We start from the raw sequence: 23,580 nt of genomic DNA on the forward strand, positions 1-23,580 counted from the left end.
GTGGTGCGTTTTAAGAGGTAGTTTTAATCCCCTGCCCTATTATAGACTAGGGGCTTACAGAGGAGGTCATGCTAATCACAGGGGGACCCAAACACATAGTGTGCCCTCGTGTATGTAGTTGTTTTCACTGTATTCTGAGTGTCTTTTAACATAGCACTGGCTCTAGGACTGGTTAGTCAGACTCAGTTACCACCAGTATCCGTCTGAAAAAGTTGAGGGCACAGGATGATTTTGCAACAAGGCTTGTTTCTGCTCTTCAGTTTGTTCTTTCTGCACGTTATACTTCTTCCTGCACTTTTCTTCGTCTTTGAGGACTTCTGTTGCTTCTTTCTGCATTTCTTTTTTTTTCTTTCTGTGCGTTTTTCCTTCTTTCTTCACATGTCCTATCTCTGTAGGCATAGCTAGAAATTAGCATTTAAAAAACCTTTGAAATTCACTGAAAAAAACATAGGTTTCAGGCACGTTATAGCTAGGAATTAGCATTTAAAAAACCTTAGAAGGGGAGGAGCCAAGATGGCGACCGGGACGGCAGCGTAGGCTCCCGGCTCTGTGACCCTCCGCATCCCGCACAGATATCCTGCATGAGATCCTTAGCCTGCGCTATATGCCCGTGTTGGTGAATGATAGCGGCAACCGATCGTGTGACTCCGAAGTCTCTGGCGGCGGTATCGCCGGAGAAATGTCCAGTTGAAGTCTGCGGCCTGTGCAGCCCTGGAACCGGGACCTCGAGTGGACAACATGGCCGGGCGGCAGTTCAACAACAGCGGCCTTTGATGACTGGGTGGAGTCGGCCTAGCCGGAGCGGTGCGAATATCGGCCTACACTTCGCCGTGGTCGTTCTTACCACTAAGCGTAGCGGAACGAGGGCATGCCCGAGGTGGCTAATCCAAGATTCCCCGGCGATTGTTTCTGCCTTCGCCGGTGAGCCGCCCGGCCGCTGCCCATAACTCGCCCGGATTTTTGCGGACTGCTCCCGGATTTTCGCGGGCGCAGGTCCGTGGAGGGGTTGACTGTTGCCCGTGACCACACGCCGGATATATTTTTGCCTGCCCCCGAAACCCTGATTCCAGTGACATGGAACCTGAGGCGTTTGTCCCTGAGTCCTGGTTCCAATCTGGGTTGGACCTACCCGGCGGCCATCTTGACAGGACGAAGTCTACTATCCTGTACACTGGGTCGCAGCACAATCGGAAGTGTGCGCCTATGAGGAGCGTCGCGGTGCGAGCGCCGAGAGCTGTGCTGGGGTATGGTGATCTTCTCGAGGCTCTCGGTGCCCTCCATTCCACCTTGGTTCACGGCGCATGGGTATTGGGGAGTAAGCTTGATGGGGTGACATCAGCGTTGGAACAGTTGCTGCCTGCCTGTCCCCAGGTACACGGGGACTTCCTACACCGCACACAAGAGGACAGTGTCGTGGCCGCCCCTGTAGATAGTGACCAGCTGGAAACTCCGGACAGTATCTTAACGTGTGATCGGCTGGCTGTGGGTCTGGTCTGTTCCGGAGGTATTGGACCTGAGTGGGGGGTGGTGGCCTTGTCCCGTGCGCGGCCTCCGGCAACCCAGGCAACATTCAAGCAACGGTCGACTGCTCTGGCTAATTTCGCTTTCTTGGACCTTGTGTGCGGTGCAGATCCTGGGGCAGCACTGGGAAAGATGACTCTCCATACTGCTGACTGTGTCGGTGATCAGAGACTTCCACCCTACCTGTGTGTGTCGCTTCCTGTTCTCTTTTGGACGCTCCTCTTCTTTGTAGCATTGGACATGGCACTGGGTCGATGGGTATGCATGGGCAGATTCACGAAGAGTGGCCAAGGATAAGGCTGATCCTTCAGGGGTAGTCATCTAATAGGCGGGCGGGCTCAGGGGTTGCATGCTCTCACGGCATAACTGTTAGGGTACTAGGCGCATAATGCTCCCCATTCTTCTTCGACTTGATCGATTCTGTGTTGTTTAATATTTGCTTTAGGGGAAACCAAATTGTGCGGGAGGGAGAAGCCGGGGGCATGTTTTGAAGGCCCTCCTCCAGTTTATTAATAATCTCTCTACCCCCCCGTCTGGTGGGGTTTCTTTTCCTACTCCTCTTTCTCTGTTTCTTCTATATTTCGGGTCTGGTTCCGGGGCGACAGGCACGCTGCTGGGGGGGGGGGCCGTACTCATCTGCAGAGGTGCAGGGTGGGGGGGTGGGGGAGGGGATCCTTTAGTCTTTAACCTTCTTTTTCCATGGCCTCCTTTTTATTTTCTTATTCTTCTTTGTCTTTCTTTTCTGGGATCAGCATGGTAGAACTCCTTCGTCGTTAATCGCTGCTTTTTCATGTGTGCCACAATTTCCGTGGTGTTTTCTGGGTCTTAGGGCAGGGGACTGCAGGTGCAAATGGCCGTGATATTCCTCCACATCCTGAACTTATTGTTTCAGCGCCATTGACTAGATAAATTGCTGTATATTGTGGACGTTTATTACTCTGCCTGCCATTTCTTGCTGCCGGGAAACTGTTTGGCACCTGATCCTTCCACTCTCTCTTATTATAAAATGAAAACCTTTTTGTATCATGGTCTCCCACTTGGGCTGTTTAGTGGCCGAGAGTATACCAGCATGGAGATTCTGCTCCCCGAGGTGTTGCCTGTGATGAATACTGATTTTTGTTACTCTGACTGCTTAGCGGCCGGCCCCGGGGGTTGTAGGCCCATACTTGTTATTGGTTGAAATGTCAATAAAGGTTTTTCAAAAAAAAAAAAAAAAAAAAAAAAAACCTTAGAAATTCACTGAAAAAACCATAGGTTTCAGGGGCGTTATAGTTAGCTGGACTTTTCACTCGTACAAAACCATAGAAATTCCCCCGTTATAGTTAGTTCAGCCAACTATAACTCGCGCGCCCGCAATGCACTGCTGATGACGTCACATATTACATCACTCATGACATGGTCAGTGATCCCTCTTATAAGTAAATTTGTGATTACAGTTTGGGAAGCTGGGGGCCTACCCGCATAAAGACTTCTCACTCCTTCTGACATTTATTTGTCTAATTTCATCAATGATCGGCCCAGGCAGAACCTTTTTGCATCAGATTGGACTTCATTAGAAGACCCAATCCTTGTTACTGAACTAGACAAGATGCTTTGTCAACATCAGACAAGTAAGACTCCTAGCCCCATTGGGTTCCCTGTCTAATTCTTTAAATGTCTCTCAAGGAAGATCCTACCCCATCTCAGCTATGATCAAAGCATCTGTTATAAATTGAAGTGTTCCACAAAGCAGGCAGAGCCATGGAGGCATGTACTTCATACAGTCTGATCTCTCTCATAAATATAGAGGATAAGATCCTAACAAAAGTCCTAACAAATTGCCTGACTTGCATCATCAATACCCTGATACTCCACAACTAAAATGGATCCTTGCTGAATAGAGCCATAAAACATGATACTCAACCGCTCCACAACGCTCTCATCCTGGCAACCGTCTACAGGACCTGCTCACTCTTCTCATAATGGATTTCTAAAAGGCCTTTGATTCAGTTGAATGGGAGTTCTTCCCTTGCAAAAAAGAATCTTGGCCCTAACTTCCTTTTTTTTTTTAAACATGCTTTTATTGGTTTTCAGTGCTGTTCTCATATACAATAGTATTCTGCATCTTTTGATAAATAATTGGTACATTTTAAGCAATATATTGTACATGTCATTTTGAGGCTGTATAGTATCAGAATACTGTAATCGTGACTTGTATATGGTCATATATATGCGACAGCAGAAACTGTTATAATAGTATTATGACACATTGTATCAACTTAGAACAGAAGGTGCTCAATCCCATCCCCCCACACCCCTATAAACTCGCTTGTGTGGTCTGGATGGATTGAAATGTGCGTCTATAATGGAGAGGCCATAAACATGTAGGAGGGGGAGAAAGAGGGGGGAGGGGAGGGGAGGGGGGAATGGGAGTGGCCAAAAGCCCCGAAGCAAGCATCAATTGTGATCATCGCATTTGGTTTCCAGCAGATATGATAGGGTGTGTTGTTCCGTATATTCTCTAATCGTCAGTGGAATAAGCTTTAAATTGTTCAAATAAGTGGGCCCACTCCATTGAGATTGGCTTTTTTCGGAGCCCCCTGTATTCCTCCCGCTGTAGGGCCTCTCTTTCTGCCGTGGCCCAACAAATGACTTCCTCCCCCCATGCCTTCTCCCTCGGTGCTGAGTGGGATTTCCAGCGCTGTGTGAGCATTCTTTTGGCCAATATCAGGGAAAGATCAGTAAATCGGCGCAGTACCACAGCTTTTTTTGGAAGTGGGGACAGGCCCAAGAGACACGCTTTGATAGTGGACCAAGAGGGACGTTCAGATAAATGTGACAGGCCCGCAGTACCCTCACTCCATTACCCTTGTAGGGAGGGACATGACCAAAACATATGGATTAAGCCGGCGTCAGGCAAGTGACAGAGGGGGCATTCCGAGGAGACAGAGGGGTACATTGCATGCACCCTATGCGTAGTTAGGTATGTCCTATGTAATAATGAGAGCTGAATGAATTTGATTCGGACATAACGAGAGACTCATTTGGGGCATTTGAGAACTAGTGCCCACTCTATGTCCATGATAGCCCTTGCAATGTTCGTCTCCCACTTCTGCCTAAGAGATAATAGTGGGACTTCTAAATGTTCCCTCAAGCCCCGGTACAACCATCTAACCAAGTGGCTCCTATGACCCATTATGTGTAATGTTTGCAATAGTTGGAATGTGGGGGGCTAGTGCTGCTCCACGAGCCAGTGTCTGCCAATAAAGTGTATTATTCTGGCGTGGGTCAAGAACAATGTAGCAGGTACATCATGGGTGCGCGCAAACTCGGCGTGGGGCATCAAGGTTCTGTCGATAAATATGGACCCTACTGTCGTAACTCCAGCCTCCCCCCAAGGCGCCAACCTGTGGGCTGACAAGACTCTTTGCTGTGTGGGTAAGCCGCAGAAGGGGGGCTATTTGGGGTGAATGGGGAAGGTGTATTAGCGTTTTTTTTTTAAACTTTATTTTCAATTTCAATACAATACATCGCAATCAACATGAGTGCTCACTGTTATTGTCTACATACGCTTTACGTGTATTAGCGTATTTCAGTGCTACTTTCCAGCAGTGTAGCGCTGTCTGGAGAAGTGAGGGGGTATCCCTCCTTCTCCCAGATTGTGGGCAGAGTAGTGCCTGTAGTATTCCGCACCGTAGTTGTGCAGGTGTATACCCAATTTCAAACAGGTTATGTCCCGCTAGCCAACATGCCAACCATTGCAATTGACCCACTATGCAATACGTCCTAAAGTCTGGGGCTCCCATACCACCTCTGGATGAGGGCAATTGTAATTTAGTGAGGCCTATCCGGTGGTGTCTCGATCCCCATATTAGGCCTGTCAATAAAGAGTCTAACATTTGAAGATCCAAGCAGGAACTACCACCGGGAGGTTGACAAAGTGGTATAGGAGTCTTGGGAACATCATCATCTTAGCCACTGCAAGGCGTCCTGCCATAGTCAGGGGAAATTTAATCCAAAAGACTACCTGTGATTTTAGGGAGTTAATTGTACGGACCAGGTTTCCGTCCAATATATCGTCAGTGGTTCTGTATATCTGGATGCCCAGGTATTTGAAGGTGACCGGTTCTACTGTGAGCTGTGCCTGGCCAAATTGCAAAACGGGCTGATTGTAATTATCGTTAAAGGGATATACTATAGATTTTAAGGCATTCAGGTGTAGCCCTGATATGAAGCCGAATCGGGTCAGAAGAGCTGCCAGTGGATGTAAGTCCATCTGTATGTCTTTAAAATACAACAGCATGTCGTCGGCATAGAGAAATAGCGAGTGTGTGACCGAGCCTATTGACATGCCTTATGGTCTCATTGCTTGGCGTAAATGTTGGGCAGGGGGCTCTATCGCCAATAAAAATAGCGGCGAGAGGGGGCAACCTTGGCATGTTCCTCTGAATATGTGATATGCGGGGGAGATGTTGTGACCTGCTTTGCCCATGCTGTTGGCATGGTGTAAAGTAATTTTACTCAACAGCAATAATTGAGGGATACCAAATTTGTTCAATGTTCGAGCATATAATACCAGCTTAGACTTTCAAAAGCTTGTCAGATATTTAAGTTAGCCCCAACTTCCTAAGTTACGTTTGACTCCTATACATACAGCTCACAGGAAAGGTCTGAATCAAAGGAACATGGTCTGAGCCCTTGCCAGTTGGTAAAGGAAACAGACGGGCTGCCATGCCTTTTCCCTATTATTTGGCCTAGCTATTAAGCCTCATTTGAAATGGCATTGAACCTACATAGAGTTGGGTTGACGAGAAAGGTGGAAGCAGAGTGTTACTCTATGCAGATGACTTATTTATAAAATATCAGAGAATCTGTCCTTTGTTTTCTGTGAATTTTAACAAAATATGGTGAATTCTCCAGCCTTAAAAGTATGGGTTTGAGTTGGTGGTTGTTAGAAAACCACTCCCACACCGGAAGGGTGGTGGTGCTCTCCCAGACATACACTGTGGTAGCTTGGCTCGAGTGGTCAGGGATCAGGCACCGTGCTAAGCATACGTCATACCCACACAATAACCATGCGTGCATCCGTTCCAAAAACGACTCTACACCTTAAAAATTATACTGAAAATATATCTCTTATCTTCTTTTCTCTTAGTTGCTGATTAAATAAATAATAATACAATCACAGTGCACAAGGCTTTTCCTGTGGAAGTGTACGTCAAATAAATACTATCTTAACGATTCAATAAATAAGGCAGATCATAAATAATCAAGGCATAAATATAAGTGCATTACATAACAGGCAATTAAATATTATGAGGCAATAAATACTGCGAGACAATAAATACTGTGCAACAATAAATACTGTGAAACAATAAATACTGTGAGGCAATAAATACTGTGAGGCAATAAATAGGATGAATACAATAAATACAGTGCTCTCAATAAATAATAAAAGCCAACAGTGACACTTGAAAATCAGTTCACATTCCTGAGGTACTATGGGATGATTTGACCCAATCCCAGCTTGTAGAGTTTTGGATGACCTGAGGGGTGTACTACTTGGCTTGGACAAGGCTGAGGCCTAAACTGAGGTAGATCAAGGGGGGATCTAGAGATCTGGCTCTCCCACACTACACAACCCCTCTGTATTAGTCTCAGCTCACCCCTGGCACTATCAAGCTGGTTCCAGCACCTCTCTAGCCTCTAGGATGGTCTCTTAGGGCTTCACAGGGCCTTAGGCGCCCTCTATTCCACTTACTGCCCTTTTTATGAAGTTCCGACGCCGCTGGAGTCGTGTCGACGCCGTGAGGCGGTTCCGGTTCGATGTCGGCGGCCTCGGCTCAATGACAGTTCTTGTCGACGCCGGGAGGCGGTTCCGGTTCGATGTCGGCGGCCTCGGTTCGATGACGTTGGGCAGTCTTGGCTCGATGTCGACTTCGGGCGGCTCCGGTTCGATGACGTCGGGCGGCCTTGGCTCGATGTCGACTTCCGGCGGCTCCGGAGTGCGATCTCCACTCCCGACCTCCGGTGCTCCTTTCCTCAGGTTCCGGCGACTCCGGAGTGCGACCTCCACTCCCGACCTCCGGCACGATTCTCTTCAGGTTCCGGGGACTCCGGAGTGCGATCTCCACTCCCGACCTCCGGCATGCTTCACCCCGGTCTCCGGCGACTCCGGACTTCACTCCCCCGTCGACGCCGCACACTCGACCTCGGGTGACTTCCTCCTCGACCTCTGGTACTCTCCACGACCTCCGTCGGCGCCCTCTCTCGACCTCTGGCGGCTCCGGGTACGACGTCTGCTTTCCAGTCAGCGCCGCTTCTCCACCTCGGGCTCCAGGTCTCCAGGCTTCTCGACGTCGGACTTCAAGAAGTTACCAGTACCCAGGTCAGGAACTTGCTGTTCTTTACTTTTAAGGCCTGTTCCTGCTGTCCAGGTCCTTAAGATGGTTTCTCTTGCTTTCTCCCACACAGGGCTCCAGGCTGGGCTCAGTCAGTAGGGACTAGTATCAAGGGTGGGTTTATGGACCCCACTCCAGGCACAAGTTTCCACCCCTGCTGCCTCACTCCTTCCTCCTTCAGGTTTCTGCTCCTCTCTCTTCACCAGTCAGGTGCCAACTGCCCGCTCCAACTGTCAACTCTGACTTAGCTTCCCAACATTCTAAACCGCCTCCAACTGTCACAGGGTTCCAGAATGTTGCAGAAGGTTCTAGTAGGTTCCAGTGATGTCACAGGTGACAATGGGTGGCCACCATTTTGTGCTCCAGGCCCTCAGACAGAAGTTCCAGGGGTAGATAAAATGGCTCCCTGAATCTGCATCAATACTAAAAAGTCTGGTGGTTCCCGAAAAGGAAAAAATACTAACAGGGTTTGAGGCAAAAGTGGGACAAAATAAATAATGATGAGGAGGGACCACCCAAAGGGCTGACAGGTCTAACACGCGTCCCCCCCAGCTGAAAGTGGGGAGAGCTACCCAACCCCTTGGGAGTTCTCATCACTAAGGCGGAAATACCTTGAGAGACCGTCTGCATTGGCGTGGTCCACTCCAGGCCGATGTTCCACCTGAAAGTCCATTCCCTGTAGGGAGATAGACCACCTCAACAACTTGGGATTCTCCCCCTTCATCTGCATCAGCCAACGAAGGGGTCTGTGGTCGGTCTGAACTAGGAAGTGCGTGCCAAACAGGTATGGCCGCAGCTTCTTCAGAGCCCATACCACTGCAAAGGCTTCTCGCTCTATTGCACTCCACTTCTGTTCCCTGGGAAGTAGTCTCCGGGATAGGAAGACCACGGGTTGATCCAGACCCTCTTCATTGAGTTGCGATAACACTGCCCCAATGCCATGTTCTGATGCATCTGTCTGGACAATGAACTTCTTGGAAAAGTCTGGGGCCCTTAAGACCGGGGCCTCGCACATGGCTTGCTTCAGCTTTACGAAGGCCTGCTGACAAGCCTATGTCCAGACTACCCGTCGAGGTTGTTTCTTGGACGTGAGCTCCGTGAGGGGGGCTACAATGGTTCCGTACCCCTTCACGAAGCGGCGGTAGTATCCCGTGAGGCCCAGAAAAGCTCGGACCTCAGTCTGTGTCTTGGGGGGTTCCCAGGCCATGATGGCCTCGATCTTCGCCTGGAGGGGTTGCACCGCTCCCCTACCCACCAAGTGTCCAAGGTACACTACCGACCCCTGCCCGATCTGGCACTTGCTGGCCTTGATCGTTAACCCAGCTTGTCTCAGGGCCTGGAGAACAGCTTGCAGGTGACGCAAGTGATCCTCCCAGCTGTTACTGAAGACGGCTATGTCATCCAGATAAGCAGCAGAGAAACTCTCCATTCCGGTGAGGATCTGGTTTACCAGGCGCTGAAACGTGGCAGGTGCGTTCTTGAGCCCAAAGGGCATCACACAGAACTGGTAGTGGCCATTGGGCGTGGAGAAGGCTGACCTTTCCCTTGCTCCATCAGTCAAAGAGATCTGCCAGTACCCAGAAGTAAGGTCAAAGGTACTTAGATATTGGGCAGCTCCCAGCCGGTCAATCAATTCATCCGCCCTAGGGATCGGATGAGCATCAGTTTTGGTTACTGAATTCAGTCCCCAGTAGTCCACACAGAACCTCAGTTCCGGTAGGGCACCCGGTGGTGCAGCTTTTGGTACTAACACCACCGGGCTGGACCAGGGGCTGCTGGAAGGTTCGATCACTCCTAGCTCCCGCATCTTAGTGACTTCACTGTGAATGCTGGCCTTCACCTTGTCTGACATCCGGTAGATCTTGGACTTCACAGGTGGGCTGTCTCCTGTGTCCACATCATGGACGCACAGGTGAGTCCTACCCGGAACAAGGGAGAACAACGAAGAGTACTGTCCCAGGACCTGGCGGCAGTCCTCTTGATGTTCAGGAGTTAGGGAGGGGGAGAGAATCACTCCCTCCACCGACCCATCCTTCTCTTGAGACGCAAATAAATCGGGGAGAGGCTCGCTTTCCACGTCCTCTCCTCCGTCAGTCACCATCATCAAGATGACTTCGGGCCTCTCGTGGTGGGGTTTGAGGCGGTTGGCGTGCAGCACCCGTAGGGGCTGACGAGGGGTTTTAAGATCCACCAAGTAGGTAGCCTTACCCTTCTTCTCCAACACCTCAAAGGGTCCTGACCAGCGATCCTGGAGGGCGCTAAGCTCTCCCGGTTCGATCACCCACACCTTCTGGCCAGGCTCCAACTCCACCGGGTGAGCGTTGTGGTCATACCACGCCTTCATTACTGCTTGGCTGGCTTCCAAGTTGTCAGAAGCTTGCTTCCACAACTTAGCCATTTGGCTCCGGAAGGCCAGCATGTAGCTCACCACATCCTGGGGAAGCTTCCTGGGAGTTCTTTCCCATCCGTCTCTCACCAGGTTGAGAGGTCCACGTACAGGGTGCCCATACAAAAGCTCGAAGGGGCTGAAGCCCACTCCCTTCTGTGGCACTTCCCTGTAAGAAAAGAGTAGACAGGGTAGGAGGACGTCCCATTTCCTCCGCAGGCTTTCAGGCAGACTTCTGATCATGCCTTTCAAGGTTTTGTTAAACCTCTCCACCAGACCATTGGTCTGGGGTGGTAAGGAGTTGTGAACCGGTAGGTCACTCCACACTCCTTCCACATGGCCCGCATGTACGCTGACATGAAGTTGGTCCCCCTGTCGGACACAACTTCCTTGGGAAAACCCACTCGGGTAAAGATTCCCATCAGGGCCCTAGCCACAACAGGTGCTGTTATGGTCCTCAGAGGTATTGCCTCTGGGTACCGTGTGGCATGATCCACCAGAACCAGGATAAACCTGTGACCAGCTGTAGTAGGTGGATCTAACGGACCCACAATGTCGATGCCCACCCTTTCAAAGGGGGTGCTAACGACAGGAAGTGGTTCCAGGGGAGCTTTCAGCTTCACCCCTGTTTTCCCACTGGCTTGGCAAGACACACATGTCCGGCAGTAGGTATCGGACGACACTTTCATTTGAGGCCAATAAAAGTGTGGGACAAGACGGGCGAAGGTCTTGTCTTGCCCCAGGTGTCCTGCCAATGGGATCTCGTGAGCCAACTCCAGAAGGAAGGCTCGATAACGTTGAGGGACTACCAAGGCTCGTGACGATCCATGTAGGGGTGCCTTGGGTTCACTGTAGAGGAGGCCATCCTCCCAGTAAACACTGTAGTTCCCTTCAACGTTCCCTGCTGCCTGGGCTTCGGCCTGTCGCCTCAGCCCCTCAAGGGTAGGGCACTCCTTCTGGCCCTGGCAGAATTCCTCCCTGGACGGGCCTCCCTCCACGTGCCACCCGGCCGGGATGGGTAGGTCCTCCAGTTCGGTGACATCCCCCACCGCAGACTCCTGGTCCACCACCTCCGGTGGCCTATCCGTCCTACGGGGTGCGGACGCCGAGGCAGGCTCCTCCTGTCCTCGGTTCTTCCCTTGACTGGCAGCTGGCTGGGCCTTTGTTCCACGCTCCAGCCGAAACGAACTCCCTCTCCGGGTAGTCGCGGACCTTGTGCTCACACAGGCCCAGTCAGGTGTACCCAGCATCTCAGTATGAGTCCGGTATTCCACCTCCTTCCAAGCATTGTGCTCCATGTCATTCCCCAATAGACAATCGACTGGCACGGCAGGGCTTACGGCAACTCGAAGTGAACCTGCAACCCCTTCCCATTCAAAGGGAACCTCGGCCACCGGATAGTGGCCCATTCTGCCGTCAGCCATCGCGGCAGGGTGGAGTACATCGGGAATTACCTGCTCTGGAGACACCAGTTGGCTACGCACCATAGTCATACTGGCTCCTGTGTCTCTCAGAGCCTCCCCCCTTTGGCCGTTGATGGTGACCCACTGCCCATACTTTACGGTATTTGCGGGCACCTGGATCTTAGGAACCATCTCCCGTTCTCCCAGGGACACTAAAGTGACACCCGCCCACTCCCTTCCCTTAATTAAAGGCATCTCCTCCCCGAGCACTACACTAGCTACTCCGGGGGTCTTTCCTCCAATGGGAGGGGGTGGTCGTTTTGGGCACTTCGCATCTCCCTTATAGTGTCCAATGCCACCGCACTCGAAGCAATGGACAACCCTTGGCTGCTGACTCTGGCCAGGATTAGGGTTTCTGGGTGGGTTAGCCCTAGGGGTGAATCCTGTTCCCTTACCTTGGAAATTATTTTGGGGGCCTTTGGAGAACTCCTTTTTCTTTCCCCCCCCCTCTTTCTTCTGGGGGGCGCCCTGTCCGGCCTTTTGAGTATCCCCTCCAGTCCCCCTTGTGGACACCCGGGTACTAGCCCAAATGTCCGCCTCCTCAGCAAGCTTCCGGGGATTGGTCAGCTTGCTATCCACCAGGTGTTGACGCAGTTCAGGGAAACATTTTTCGAGCAGGTGTTCCTTCAATACTAAATCAAACAACCCCTCGTAGTTCCTTACTTCACTGCCCTGAATCCAACCCTCTAATGCCTTCTTTGCATAATCCAGGAAGTCCACCCAATTCTGTGTGCCCAGTTTGTGGCTACCCCAGAACTTCTGTCTGTATTTCTCGGGTGTTAGTCCAAACTTTCGTATGAGCGCCACTTTCATGGTGGGGTAGTGGGTCTGCTCATCCTGCTCTAGGGCCAATAATGCATCCCTACCAGCTGGAGGCATGTACCTGTACAATCCCCCTCCCCAGTACTTCTCTGGAACCCCATGGGCCCTTAATGAGACCTCATAGGCCGCTAGCCACTTGGCAATATCGTCGCCCACACCATAGCTAGCCACTATGTCTTTCGGCAAATAGGGTTTGGGTTCCCTGGTGAACTCTCTTTCTTCGCTGCCACCATTAGGAATAGGGTGTGCCCCGGCTCGTAGGATCTGGAGATCTATCTCCCTTAACCTCAGCTCATGAGCCATCCTCTGTTCCTCCTTCTCTTTCTCCAGCCTTGCTAAGTCCCATGTGAGCTGTCTTTTCTCCCTCCGGTCTGTTAACTCCACTTCAGACAAGCCACCGCTAGAGGCACTGCTGCCCTTCCTAGAAAGTGTCCTGAGCCCCGCTAACAGGTTCCCCACCTCAGGTTGGTACAAACCAGCTCCCTCACTGTCGGGCTCTCTATCCCTGTCCTCCTCCTCAGCCTTGCTTTCTCGTCGTGCCTCCCCCCAAGCCCTTAAGCTGGTTTGGAGTGCACCCTTCTTTGCTCCTGGGGGACAATACACCCCCTCCCGCTGACAAAACTCCCTGAGTTGGGCCACAGTATAGGTTTCCAGGTCTTCTAGCACAAACTCCATTTTGCCCACTCAGAACAGAAGACAGGTTTTTACAGAAGCTATGCAGGGGGGTACCTTTTATAATACCTCCTCCCACCACCAGAGTAAATTTGGAAAAAACAAAAACTCACAATTAGGAAGGCCGCTTGGAGAAAACTCCCGATGTAGGCCTATGGACTACCCACAGTTATTGTCGAGTATACGTAGGCACAGCTCTATCCCACCACTGAACACCAATTATGTTAGAAAACCACTCCCACACCGGAAGGGTGGTGGTGCTCTCCCAGACATACACTGTGGTAGCTTGGCTCGAGTGGTCAGGGATCAGGCACCGTGCTAAGCATACGTCATACCCACACAATAACCATGCGTGCATCCGTTCCAAAAATGACTCTACACCTTAAAAATTATACTGAAAATATATCTCTTTATCTTCTTTTCTCTTAGTTGCTGATTAAATAAATAATAATACAATCACAGTGCACAAGGCTTTTCCTGTGGAAGGGTACGTCAAATAAATACTATCTTAACGATTCAATAAATAAGGCAGATCATAAATAATCAAGGCATAAATATAAGTGCATTACATAACAGGCAATTAAATATTATGAGGCAATAAATACTGCGAGACAATAAATACTGTGCAACAATAAATACTGTGAAACAATAAATACTGTGAGGCAATAAATACTGTGAGGCAATAAATAGGATGAATACAATAAATACAGTGCTCTCAATAAATAATAAAAGCCAACAGTGACACTTGAAAATCAGTTCACATTCCTGAGGTACTATGGGATGATTTGACCCAATCCCAGCTTGTAGAGTTTTGGATGACCTGAGGGGTGTACTACTTGGCTTGGACAAGGCTGAGGCCTAAACTGAGGTAGATCAAGGGGGGATCTAGAGATCTGGCTCTCCCACACTACACAACCCCTCTGTATTAGTCTCAGCTCACCCCTGGCACTATCAAGCTGGTTCCAGCACCTCTCTAGCCTCTAGGATGGTCTCTTAGGGCTTCACAGGGCCTTAGGCGCCCTCTATTCCACTTACTGCCCTTTTTATGAAGTTCCGACGCCGCTGGAGTCGTGTCGACGCCGTGAGGCAGTTCCGGTTCGATGTCGGCGGCCTCGGCTCAATGACAGTTCTTGTCGACGCCGGGAGGCGGTTCCGGTTCGATGTCGGCGGCCTCGGTTCGATGACGTCGGGCAGTCTTGGCTCGATGTCGACTTCGGGCGGCTCCGGTTCGATGACGTCGGGCGGCCTTGGCTCGATGTCGACTTCCGGCGGCTCCGGAGTGCGATCTCCACTCCCGACCTCCGGTGCTCCTTTCCTCAGGTTCCGGCGACTCCGGAGTGCGACCTCCACTCCCGACCTCCGGCACGATTCTCTTCAGGTTCCGGCGACTCCGGAGTGCGATCTCCACTCCCGACCTCCGGCACGCTTCACCCCGGTCTCCGGCGACTCCGGAGGGCGGACTTCACTCCCCCGTCGACGCCGCACACTCGACCTCGGTTGACTTCCTCCTCGACCTCTGGTACTCTCCACGACCTCCGTCGGCGCCCTCTCTCGACCTCTGGCGGCTCCGGGTACGACGTCTGCTTTCCAGTCAGCGCCGCTTCTCCACCTCGGGCTCCAGGTCTCCAGGCTTCTCGACGTCGGACTTCAAGAAGTTACCAGTAACCACGTCAGGAACTTGCTGTTCTTTACTTTTAAGGCCTGTTCCTGCTGTCCAGGTCCTTAAGATGGTTTCTCTTGCTTTCTCCCACACAGGGCTCCAGGCTGGGCTCAGTCAGTAGGGACTAGTATCAAGGGTGGGTTTATGGACCCCACTCCAGGCACAAGTTTCCACCCCTGCTGCCCCACTCCTTCCTCCTTCAGGTTTCTGCTCCTCTCTCTTCACCAGTCAGGTGCCAACTGCCCGCTCCAACTGTCAACTCTGACTTAGCTTCCCAACATTCTAAACCGCCTCCAACTGTCACAGGGTTCCAGAATGTTGCAGAAGGTTCTAGTAGGTTCCAGTGATGTCACAGGTGACAATGGGTGGCCACCATTTTGTGCTCCAGGCCCTCAGACAGAAGTTCCAGGGGTAGATAAAATGGCTCCCTGAATCTGCATCAATACTAAAAAGTCTGGTGGTTCCCGAAAAGGAAAAAATACTAACAGGGTTTGAGGCAAAAGTGGGACAAAATAAATAATGATGAGGAGGGACCACCCAAAGGGCTGACAGGTCTAACAGTGGTATATTGGATCACGGGAGGAACATCAGAGATGAAGTGGGCCTCAGGCCTTACGATTGCGACTGAGGGGTTCACATACTTGGGGTTCTGTGTTCCAAGGGACAAGGCTAAAAGCTGTAGGGGCAACACACTCCCCCTGTTGGAGGCAATGCCAAAGCAAATGCCGTATTGGTCCCCCCCTTCCTCTGTTGCAGGTGGCATGGACAGCTATAACTAAAACGGTATTCTTACTTAAACTTCTATATATATTCTCGAATTACTCACACAAATTCCCTCAGGATTTTTTTTACACCAATGAATGCTTTAATGAAGATTTACTATGGGATAATGGCATTTTTAGAGTAGCAATGAAAATATGTTTCCGGTACCCACTTGATGGCAACCTGCAGGTAGCCTACATCTTGTCTCACTAACAGGCTTCCTATGTAGTTGATAGAAATGATTGGGTGTTTGGCCCACATTTCAATCACAACCATGCAGCTTAGTGGTGGAGAATGGTTGACTTGCACCAGCTCTATTTCCCTTATGGGAGGAAGACCCCACTGGGCCTTCCCTATATTACTGTCATTTTAATTTGCTGAGGGCTATCAAGTGAGTAATCAGCTCACTGGCGAGACCCTATTATGAATGGGGGTAACCCTAAAGCAAGTGCATGCCCTTCTGTGTTTGTGTAAAAGGGATGCCAATGGTAACTCTTTTCTGGATATGTGGTGACCCACTAAATCAGATGCTCATTTGTCAGACCCTGAGTTGGACTATGACCTAAATACACAACCATACTTTAGATACTTGCAACGTTGCTATGAACTGTCTCCAACCTTAGCAGAACTAGAAGACTAGTTACATTTTAATCAACTAAGATCTAAACTTCTAATAGAAAAAAAACAGGCAAACATACAATTTTGTGGCTCAGTTGTTCTTTCGTGATTAATACGTTGACCTCCTTTCTTAACCTAAATGTGCCATGGGAGGTAGACATAGGCTCCCTATTGAAGGAGGAATGGCACGACTGTTGATGGCTCCAAGCAAAGAAGCTCTGGCCCAGTTCTGCCTGGCCCAGTTCAAATGTCTGCACCAAACATATCTAACCTGTAAAAAACACTGGTCCTTCTGCTGTGACGCCTCCCCAATGTGCCTGAGAAGTGGGGATTGAGAAAGAGACTTCATGGACTCAATTTGGCAATCTTGAGTATTAAAATCCGATTTGGGATGGAATTTTCTGATCCCTGTTGAATGTAGTGCGTTGGCTACTGGATATTACTTCTACGATAGCCGCACTAAACATCCTATAAGACCTAGGCACTAGCAGGTGAATCCGCACATTTAGACATATTGACCTCTGTTCTGCCAAAAGAGACCGTCATGACCTAGATTGTTGGGCACAATGACTAGACCATTGCATGGCCTTGTAGATACTGGAATAATGAGCCAGAGGGCGCTCACAGAAACACCATAAAATATGGGGTGTATGGGAAACCTATATAAGGCTTCGCTCATGACATTCCATGCGATGCGGATACATATTGACTTACCCGGACATGAAAATGGGGAGCCTTGTGCATAGGGCATGTATGAAGACGCGGCCTTTTGTTTGCCACTGAAAGAACACTTTTTGCACATTCACTGCTCATAAATCTTCGGGTATGCTTTATGAGTTGAATGACTTTATGTACTTTGTGAACTCACGTAAATTTTCATTCTGGCATGTTAATGACCCTATAGTTAAATATTCAGTCATTACTTATATATGCTTATATACCTGAAATACCAATAACGTTGTTTATAAAAAAAAAAAAAAGAACTGGAAATAATAGGGCCATTAGATGCTAAAATTTGATAGTATTTGGTATCACTTATTCCGGATTTTGACCAAATTTGAATATCTATTGCAAAGAGGTATTTTACAAATGAAACACGGTCCTATGGACTGAAATCCTGCCGGAAATCAGCTGGCTTTCTAGGGAATAACATATCAGCCAGTAAATTGATCCTCAACACTGGCTTGTCTTTGTAGCCACATGTGTGTGCTAAAACATACTACAAAAACCCCAGAACAAATACCATTCCACTGACTGAAATGTGGAGATCATGTCGATAAAAGTCATGAAAGTAGAAAATGTTTTATTATTCAGACAAAATAAAGTTCGGAAAATTTGGAAAACGTAGGTCGAGATAGCATTGTTTGAGGATGGTCCACATCATAACGATCAGTGGACTTTGGGAAAACACATTTTTAATAATATCAATAATAATAAATAAAATTATGAAACACTATTGCCTTTAAATACTTGTATTACTTTTTCATTTCGCGATGCATTAATTCGCAACAGCTTGCCAGCCTAAGATATAGCATTTAAAAACTGCACTTACATTCTTCGTTAATTCCTTTGAGGTGTGCTCCAGCTGTTCCAGCTCTTCCAGCTTCAGGTGGCATTGAGCCAGCAGCTTCATCACAGAGAGATCATGCTCTGCTTCACTCTTGGCTTGGCTCCTGCAGGTAATGGCTTTGTCATTTACCTTTGCTTGGTACTCAGCGTCGCTGTCATCATCAGCACTTACTGCAGAAACACTGAACTGCTCAGCTGTCCTATTAAGTAGTTTATCTTGGTAATTACAGTGCATCAGTTTCAAATTCAGCAATCTAAGATTGAACAAAGTTTTGTTGACTGGGAAATGGTGCTTTGAATTACTTTCAGGTGAAGCCTTAAAAAGTTGGTTATTCTGCATTAACATATCATCTAACATTTCCTCTTCCACCAGGGATTGCTGGTGCCACCGTAGTTGTTTAGTTGTTGATCCAAACACGCTGCCAGTCTTCTTAGCCTTATTCCATTCAATTCCAGTGGTGACATTTTGCAGTTCCCACTGGTTGCTTGTCTTGGTTTCATCTGAAAGACCTCCCATTCTCCATCTCATGTCATTCCTTTCACCGTCCGCTTGGTTTGTCAAGCCAATGTTATTTGGAGTCTCTGGACTGGAATTACTTGGGCAGCATTTTCCATAAATGTTTTTTTCTGCTGAGCTCTTTGGTAAGTTAGGATCTCCAAGTTCCTTTGGGATCTCTGGGCAAGACCGGAAATACACATAGCAGGGTTCTGCAATATTACCTTCCATTCCAGCTACCACTTCAACTGTACTAGTGATTTAAGCTGTGTGTCTGTCTACATAGTACATTGGGTAGATCTACAACTGCTCTTCTGCTGGTTGGCCACAGGACCTATTGACTCTGACTGCAGTCACTTTTCTTTAGCTCCCACAACTTGACAGACACCACTAACAGTACCACAGATTGTTGTGCTTTGCATTAATATAAACAGATTGGGTTGGATCCCATCTCAGAAATTCATTTTGATGTTGCCATCTCAGAAATGTGCCTTCATACCTAAAAAAAGAAAAGAAGATCATTAGTCCTCTTAAAAATGGCTGGACGTGTATTTGATCTTTAATGCATGGTTAGATGTTAAGCCTTCGGAACCAGTGACGTGCTAACAGTTGATATATTATGATACAGATGTTTTACCACACAGGCAAGGGGGGACATTGCCCAGTGCTTCCACCTCCCATGCAGCCCCCTGGATAAGTCAACTGTTGCTTTTTCATATTTCTGTCTATTTTTCCATCTCATGCTTTTCTCCATCTCATCCTTTACCATATAATTCAATATTGTTTGGTATCATGGGGTCTGAATGAGCAGAAAAGGGGTAATCATTTTCAAAGTTGTTCCAAACAGTGGCCCAAAATATACCTTGCCTAGTACGCCCAGAATCCATAAAATGATGCTGTCTTTCGATCACCAAAATCAAACAAGTTGATGCTATTCTCAATTCACTTTACATCTATATGCAGCATACTAACTGGAATGTGTGTCTGAACAGCAGAAAGGAAGGCCACACAGACACTTGGGTGCCACATGTAAGACCATTTCATTTTGCGAGTCTCTAATTGCGTTTTTTTCAACTTGCAATTAGGGACTCACAAAATGAAATGTACCAATGTGTCTCAGACACATTTAGCTTTACCCTGTGTGCTGGCAATTGAACTGCCTCATCAATATTCATGAGGCAGGTCGCAATTTGCAACCCATTGGGAATGGCCTGTAATTATAGGGGTGGTGGACTGCTGTGGTCAGCAGATCAACGTGTCTCTGATTGCTTTTTAAATAAAGCAATTTTTTAAAACTGAAATGCAGCAAAAACGGGGAGCATGTCAAAAATAAAAATGAAAAGTTACCTTTTCATGTTTTGAAGGTCCCTGGGATCACTGCCTGCTCTTAAAAAAATGTGGGGCCCACATTCACAAAGAGGAAGAGGTCCCTTGGGGACCCCTTCCTATTTGCGCATGGGTTACCACCTCCTTAACGGAGTCGGTAAAATATGAATGTTTTGCGACCGCTTTCCGGTCGCTAAACATTCACTCAAGCCCCTGCGACTCGCTATTAGGAAAGGATGCCCTTGGCACGCCACGTCCTAATACCGATTCGCAGACCCTATTTTGTGAGTCAATATTAGGTTAGTAACTCACAAAGGGCCTTATGTAGGTAAATTACATTTACCGATTCTTAAATACCGAATTTTACCGATTCGGTATTTATGAATCGGTAAATGTAATGTAGGTGAAAAAATACCGATTCGGTAAGTGTCGGTATTTTAGAATCGGTATTTACCAATTCGGTATTTACCTTTTCATGTTTTGAAGGTCCCTGGGATCACTGCCTGCTCTTAAAAAAATGTGGGGCCCACATTCACAAAGAGGAAGAGGTCCCTTGGGGACCCCTTCCTATTTGCGCATGGGTTACCACCTCCTTAACGGAGTCGGTAAAATATGAATGTTTTGCGACCGCTTTCCGGTCGCTAAACATTCACTCAAGCCCCTGCGACTCGCTATTAGGAAAGGATGCCCTTGGCACGCCACGTCCTAATACCGATTCGCAGACCCTATTTTGTGAGTCAATATTAGGTTAGTAACTCACAAAGGGCCTTATGTAGGTAAATTACATTTACCGATTCTTAAATACCGAATTTTACCGATTCGGTATTTATGAATCGGTAAATGTAATGTAGGTGAAAAAATACCGATTCGGTAAGTGTCGGTATTTTAGAATCGGTATTTACCAATTCGGTATTTACCTTTTCATGTTTTGAAGGTCCCTGGGATCACTGCCTGCTCTTAAAAAAATGTGGGACCCACATTCACAAAGAGGAAGAGGTCCCTTGGGGACCCCTTCCTATTTGCGCATGGGTTACCACCTCCTTAACGGAGTCGGTAAAATATGAATGTTTTGCGACCGCTTTCCGGTCGCTAAACATTCACTCAAGCCCCTGCGACTCGCTATTAGGAAAGGATGCCCTTGGCACACCACGTCCTAATACCGATTCGCAGACCCTATTTTGTGAGTCAATATTAGGTTAGTAACTCACAAAGGGCCTTATGTAGGTAAATTACATTTACCGATTCTTAAATACCGAATTTTACCGATTCGGTATTTATGAATCGGTAAATGTAATGTAGGTGAAAAAATACCGATTCGGTAAGTGTCGGTATTTTAGAATCGGTATTTACCGATTCGGTAATGGTAACCTGTATCTCATTGATTCCTATGGGCCAGGAGGCCCATAGGAATCAATGGGAAGCCAGTTACCATTACCGAATCGGTAAATACCGAATCGGTAATGGGGGGAGCTCAATCAAGGGTGGCAGGGTATCACATTGACACCCTGTTGAACCCCTGATTCCTGCATGTGTGCACATGTGGCACACATACATGCCCTGAGGGCATGTGTGTCTGCCACATTGCACACATCTAAGGGCCACATAATGCATTAACAGAGACATTCGTCATTTACCACCAACTTTCAGTTGGTGGTAAATAACGAATCCCCACGCCCACCACACACTCCCCCTACATCTCATTTCTGTATTCGGTATTTACCGAATCGGTAAAATTACCGATTCGGTAATTTTACCAATTCGGTAAATTACCGAATACAGAAATGATCCCCCTACATCTCAAAAGCCTAAATACCGGTCGGTAACGGTATATTTACCGAAAATCGGCCGTTACCGACCGGTATTGGGCTACCTACATATGGCCCAAAATAGGGTTAGTACATGCTAAAAGCCATTTAACGGTCGCAAACTGCCCGACGTTCCTTTTGCGACTGCTAAAAACGGTCGCACGTCCGGCCCTTGATGACTACAAACTCCACTTTGGTCCCATAAAACAGTGACAAACTTTGTTGGATCCACCTGAGCTTTTAAATTAAGGCAATAACGGCAGGACAGGTGGTTGCTTAAAAAATAACTTGAGAAACGGTTCTTTCCATTATGGAAGATATCTGTTTAAATACCAAGCATGCAGCTGAAAACAATGTAGTTATCTAAGGTTTCAACATTAATAATGCATAACTGGCCTACACACGTACCCCTGCCCTGCTTTTTTCCATTTGATCATGCTTGGAAATATCCCACTCTCTGCTTTAACTACAGAATTCACATTAGGGGAGAGATGAAATGTGGGAATGGCAGCTTTGGCGAGATCTATTTCTGTCTGGATTACCTTGTGTAGAGCTATGGCTGGAAATGTGGGTGTTCCACGCCCTTGCGCCTCCAGATGTGAAAGTGAATTCGAGTACTATAATATCATTACCCGAAGCTGATTTCCTGGTGGACCATCTGTTCCTTCATTTAGAATTTATGCATCAATTATTCATTTTTCTTTTGCATCAATGAGCTGTGTTGAAGCCTGCGGCTTTCCAATAGAAGGTGTGTATAAGCGTATATGTTATGTTATGTTATTTAATTTTATAGCGCGCACGGCTACTCAAAGAGTGTCCCGGCGCGGGCAAAGGGGAAACAAAAAGAAAGACCTGGCCCTTACATGAAGAGATGGGTTTTTAGCAATGTTTTGAAAGCAACAATGTCCTCAGTCGAACGCAGAGCAAGGGGAAGTGCGTTCCAGGCACGAGCCGCCAAAACCGACAGGGAGGCACCCCCCAATCGATGCCGTTGAAAGCCAGGAATCTTTGCCAATTTAAGGGATGCAGAGCGCAGCAGTCTCCCCGGAACATAAAAACCGAAACGCTTCTGCAGATAAACCGGTCCAAGGCCATGGAGCGCCCGATGAGCTATGGTGAGGGATTTGAATACCACCCTCGCCTTGACCGGGAGCCAGTGCAGGGAGCGCAGGTATCCCCGCACGCTCTCCCTAGGCGGGATCCCTCCTAAAAGGCAGGCAGCTGCATTCTGGATCACCTGGAGTCTGAGAACAAATCTTTTGATGGTATAAGAACAAAATGTTGTCCAAAATTATTTCCACAGGCCTAGCTTTACAGAGTTATACTGTTCAATACCAGGCACGGTCTCTAACTACTAACGAAATATTTCAAATTAGAAATACTAGCAAGGAATAACCACAAAAAAAATCTAAAATGATCTTTTCACTGAAAAAACACGAGAAAAAACACATAGCTGCATATCCACCAGGAAATTCAATCTAATGACACAAGGACATTTTAGCTTCTAGTGAGACCAGCTTTGCAGGTTCATTATATTGGCTGTGAATCTGGAGACAAATATATTGGCTGATAGTGGGAATAATACAGGTCTTCTGCTTGCGACATAATTGAAAGCCATTGGATGTATTGCTTTTTAACCAATCAGTGAAATGTCTTATCTCAACTGCAAAGTTCCTGGCCCTAAGAAGCTCCACAGTTATACATTTAAGATTTTCTGCCTACAGGGGAGTTGCTTTAACTGCTCTATAAGGTATAATTCTCGATTTTGGATGTATTCCAGCTCTTTAGAAGTACAATATACTTAATGATCAACAGAAAAGGAACACACACCCCTCCAAGCACCCATGAGCTAATAGCCGTACTCGAAGGAAAGCTACTCTAGACATTTTTACTTAAGAACTTTTTGAGTTTGTTCGAGGATATCAACTTGCTGCATCCTATCCAATTGAGGTGCTGAAAGGGTTAGAAAAAGATGTGTATCACAGTGAATGTAACAATGACAGTCTGATGAGAACTAAATTAGTGGCTTGGGAAAAACCAGCATAGGTCTAAATGGAAACCCCAGTGTAAGTCAGAGGCGTAGAGCAACACTATGCCCTT

General features: G+C 47.9%; 1 protein-coding gene across 1 annotated transcript in view; it reads right to left on the bottom strand.

Moving 5' to 3' along the window:
* LOC146797683 (uncharacterized) overlaps positions 1-18,460 on the bottom strand; it is a 115,082-nt gene extending 96,622 nt beyond the window's left edge. Inside the window, exon 1 of the mRNA XM_085627630.1 lies at positions 17,837-18,460. Within this exon, the coding sequence (XP_085483756.1) occupies positions 17,837-18,382 (546 nt within the window). The 5' untranslated portion in view covers positions 18,383-18,460. The remainder of the gene's footprint in view (positions 1-17,836) is intronic.
* Between the last annotated feature and the right edge of the window lie 5,120 nt (positions 18,461-23,580).

The sequence above is a fragment of the Triturus cristatus genome, chromosome 9 (assembly GCF_964204655.1).
Source record: "Triturus cristatus chromosome 9, aTriCri1.1, whole genome shotgun sequence".
In the NCBI taxonomy this organism is placed as follows: domain Eukaryota; kingdom Metazoa; phylum Chordata; class Amphibia; order Caudata; family Salamandridae; genus Triturus; species Triturus cristatus.